At 42.8% G+C, this 4,769-nt stretch overlaps 1 protein-coding gene across 1 annotated transcript; it reads right to left on the bottom strand.

Moving 5' to 3' along the window:
- Positions 1 to 632: 632 nt before the first annotated feature.
- LOC142574826 (3-beta-hydroxysteroid sulfotransferase-like) lies at positions 633 to 1,571 on the bottom strand. The gene has a single exon (XM_075683833.1). It carries the CDS (start codon positions 1,569 to 1,571, stop codon positions 633 to 635), a length of 939 nt encoding a protein of 312 aa, XP_075539948.1.
- Between the last annotated feature and the right edge of the window lie 3,198 nt (positions 1,572 to 4,769).

Raw genomic sequence — 4,769 nt, 5'->3', positions numbered from 1 at the left:
CTACACTTAGCAATCTCCACTAAACAACAAAAACTGTTGAAAGCACTACACGCCTTGTGCTCCAACCGGTTTGCCTGCTATGCTTAACAAGTATCTCATCAAGATTGGCATCTTGCAAAGCACGTATTGAACTCTGCAGGTGAATAGTGCAGATATTTTGGCTTCATATTATTGGTTAGTGATTAAAGGAGATACACCAGTTGTGAGCCTTGTGGTTCAGCGTCCCTTTACTACAGGAAGTTGTGGAGTCATGGGCTCATTTTTTTTGCAAGTATATTAAAGGTTTTGCATAAACACATGTTAACAAGCACATTGAAATTAACGCCCAAGTTGCGTTTTACAGAGCATTCATATTTTGGCAGCGGAATGGCCAATATAAATCAGCTTATATTAACACTGAGGAAACATATTTGTTTGAAAATGCGCACGTTTTGAATTATTTTGCAATGATCACATCGCTTCTAGTACTGAAGCGCATGCTACTAATAGTTTCTGAGTTTAAATAACGCACTGTACCATTTTCGGCATTCCGAATGCTCATTTGGAAGTCCAAGTATATTTTTGCAAACTGATAATTGCATATGCATAAATACATGAAATTTGTTTCCGCTCAGTCGAACAGGCACTCCTTATCAGACACTTTGCGATAATTTGAATGCCTCAGCTCGGATGTCCTTCCAGAGATCCGTAAACGATGACACCGTCTCTGCCTCAATTATCCTAGCTTCCATGAGTCGCAGCAGCTCTGGAGTGAAGTGTTCTTTCCACCCTCCGACTTTCGCTGTTCGCACTAGGCCGTATTTTGTTTGATCTCCTTCGTAGCCCTGCTTGCAGGTTACCTTTTCTCCCTGAGGGCTGTGTCTTTTGCGAAAGTCAACGACCACAACACTTCGCATGTACTCGGGCTTGGAGCTCTCCAGCATCTTGTGAAGCAATGATTCATCCTCTAATAAAGCTCGTCCATAGCGCTCTCCCAGAAAGTGCGCTACCTTGATGATTACGTCACGCGTGTCCTTCTTCATTTCTTCGTATGTCACGAAGAGCACGTTGGGTTTCTGCCTAATATTGTAAGCCAACGCCACGTGTTCAAAGTAGTCACCATAACCAAAGTTCCCGCTGACAAACACGTTAACAAATTCTTCGAACGCAGCGTCCTGGTATTGATATGAGCTCACGTTGGTCACCATGTGGTACATTGAAACGCAGACGTCGTCCGGATTGCGGGCAACGTAAATGTACTTTCCTTCTTCGCTGATGGTGTCCTCACTCAAGGGCAAGTGCGTAGCAAATGTTCTCATTCCCAGGGATGACTTCCAGCCTTTTATATCCATATACTCAATAAAACGGCACTCCTTGGCCAGCTCTTCGTGCGTAGTGATTGGCTCGCCGTCTCTCAGAATAAGCTGGACAATGCACATCATCCAATGTGTACCAGTCTTCGGAAATGTTGACTGCACCACATCTCCTATTTGAGCTCGGAACTTGAGGTTGTCTCGTAGAATCTCTGGAACTATGCCACTGCACCTAGGTACTCCATCTATTACTTGGTGCAATGGCATTCGAAGCTCCATTCTCGGAATACTCTGCGAAAGAGGATTGTATAAGTATAAACATAAGAGTGGGTTTCCATTTTATAGGGAACGTTTAGGTTTACTTGGGATGTCTATTTGTAGGAAGTCAGACAGGAATAAGGTGTTATCCACACGTTTAAATTTTCCGACATATTGACTTACCGGAACGCGCGTAAAGGCAGAAACTTTTTCATGTTTCGGGCAGTTAAAATGTTCACTTTCTCGACTATCGTCTTCCTTGCCATCTTCAACAAACGCTTTTAGTGTATCATGGTATTGCACTAGTCAGTGCGTGATCCTGCAGATCAGTACTCTGAATGCCAAATCTTTCTCGAAGTGTTGAATTACATATGTTTGCCGCAATGTCAAGCCTACAAGCTAAAAAAATTAGTGCATGGGCATTCCCTGAAGCAGCCTACAATACTTTAAATACACTGTTGTTACTCAGCTCAGATTCGTTCCTAAGTGTTTTGCATGGGGAATAACAGGCACTTCATGAAACGGGAGGCGTGCCAGTTTACCTAAACGGAGTGATAGTCTCGACATTACTGGGCTACTTCGCTCTTGAAACATGCTGATGCGTATTGTGTTGTTTCGCATCGGTATTTGACGAAGAGCGAGATTATGGCACTCTTTTGTCTCCTATCCGCAAAAAAACGGCATACAATGAACTCTAAGCTCTAAAATTTAGGGCACTCTCTATACTAATATTCCAGAATTGGCTCAGTTTGTAATGGCCGCGATACATTTGTTTGAAGCTTAAGTACTTTAGCTCTGTTTTAACTACATTGCATCGGAAATTATAGATTGATAGTTTAATGGGGACAGGTCTTTCTAGGCGCTAAACTTCTACAACAACATCTCTGTCACCTATTTAGCAGATTTATTGCAAGGTAGCAACTTTCTCTCTGAAGCTGGATATCAACACTTATGTTGTAGTCGCCTTAGAAGCCGATCATTGCGACTTGGACCTCACCGTTTTCTTGATTGTGTCGGAATCGTCTATTCTCAAGGAGAAAAAGTTGACAGCAACTTTCATCGCCCTCATCATCAGCCTATTTTATGTCCACTGCAGGACGAACGCTTCTTCCTGCCATCTCCAAGTTACACTGTACTGCGCCAACCAATTCCCACTAGCGCCTGTGAATTTCTTAATTTCATCACCTCACTAAGTCTTCTGGCGTTCTAGACTGCGCGTCTGTTCTCTTGGCACTCATTCTGTAACCCTAATGTTCCACCGGTTATCTAACCTACGCATTACCCGACCTGCCAAGCTCTATTTTTTTCTCTAGATGTGAATTAGTATATCGGCTATTCTCGTTTGCTATCTTATCCACCTCGCTCTCTTCCTGTCTCTTAACGTTTCGTATACCATTCTTCGTTCCATCGCTCTTTGCGCCGACTTTAATTTGTTCTCGAGCTTTTTGTCAGTCGCTAGGTTTCCGCCCAACATGTTAGTGCCGGTAGAATGCACTGATTGTACACCCTTCTTTTCAATGGTCATGGTAAGCTTCCAGTCCGGATTGGACAATGTCTGCGGTATTCCTTCCAAGCAATTTTATTATTCTGTAAATTTCCTTCCCTTCATCAGGGTCCCCTGTGACTAATTTAACCACGTAGACATACTCCTTCACCAACTCTCATGTCCAGGAATTCGGGACATCGATCACTAGCGTCATCTGTCGGTTGAAGCTTCTGTGCGACCGCATCGCTGTATGGGATGCCACTTTCAAAAATATGCTATAGCACAACGATTCAATGTTCACCTAAATTACATCATATATATAATCTCGCGATCGTTATCTAACCACGCGCAAAATGTTTTTTTTACTGCGATAAGATTCCTCGGTTGCAAAACTACTTTTGTGCGCCGTTGAGAACTCTATAGGGGAGTGTTTACAATTTTATACAAGAAGAATGCACCTCCAACCGCTAGAATCACTGAAGTGACATAATCTCGGTAAATAAGTCTTCATTCCTGTAATGTTTGGCTTATGTAGGTGAAGTCTCTGAGGCTAGACAGGTACTTTTGTAAAAGTGCGCTACAGTGAAACCACCGTATTGAGGCTCCTGCATGTTATAATGATCTCGGATTCCCCAATGCACATAATAATTGCGCATCTTTTAAGTGCGAAGTATTTTGGTGGCCCGCCAAAGGCACTTTACCATCGTCTGTCTATCAATAGCTATATAACACCAAAAGTTCGGATCCCACGAAAGATCGAGGGTTTGACTCTGTATTAATTTTGGCGCCATAAACTTTGTGCCATAACACTAGACATGGAATTTTCGTCCCATGAGCCGTCCGACGCTGTCGCCTTAGTAATGACATGTCGTGTGAGCTGTGCCTCCTTTTTAAATGAATGTTCGAGGAAGTAGGGCGCTGTGGTGTTCATTTCTGTCTGATTACCTGAGTCAATTTTGCGTCCTTGGTTTTAGCAGTGACACAAATATTCGTGGCATGTGAAGGCCACGATGAGTGAGAACACTGAAAAGCAGACTATAGCCAGTACTGAGTAGCTTCAGGTGGCCCAGTAAGCAGTGAAACTTTCTGTGCACGATGTAATTGCATATGTTTAAGTGCCCGATAAATTCGCTCGCTCATTGCACAGCGCCTGCACAACGCAAGGATGTGTGGTTGTGTACTTATGAGGTCACATCACCCTCAGTGCGGCATCCTACTTTCCAATATAGCAATACGCATGCCGCAGTATATGTCAGGTATCAAAAAGGACATTAGCAAACAGGCACAGTTTGCTGAATACTAGGGAAAGGCTAATATTCATTAAGCACTTTTTTACATCCAGCTCCACTATCTTATGAGAGCATGTAGCCGTTATCGAATCCCAGTTCAATGAATAATTGAGTTGACAGTGGCATTACTGAAGTCGCGGCGAAATGCGAAGAAAAATAATGTATACAAAATATGGAGCGAATATGTGGAATTCTGTACAAAATAGGTGGAATTTATGTGTGAATTGATTGGTTTTGAAGCTATATTTTAATAGTGACCTTCTCATTGCATACTTTTAGGTTTTGTATGCAGTGTAAACCACATGCATCTGTTGCCCTGTGAACGCGCTTCTGAATATGTAAGCATGTGCGTATGGTTTTAATTGTTGGTTCTTGTACGGGATTCGACGGATGCTCAAGCTGCTTGCATGCCACTTTTACCTCGTCTCTTCCATCATATAGAAT

Source organism: Dermacentor variabilis, chromosome 3 (assembly GCF_050947875.1).
Source record: "Dermacentor variabilis isolate Ectoservices chromosome 3, ASM5094787v1, whole genome shotgun sequence".
Classification (NCBI taxonomy): domain Eukaryota; kingdom Metazoa; phylum Arthropoda; class Arachnida; order Ixodida; family Ixodidae; genus Dermacentor; species Dermacentor variabilis.
This window is presented reverse-complemented; position numbering and strand designations above follow the sequence as displayed.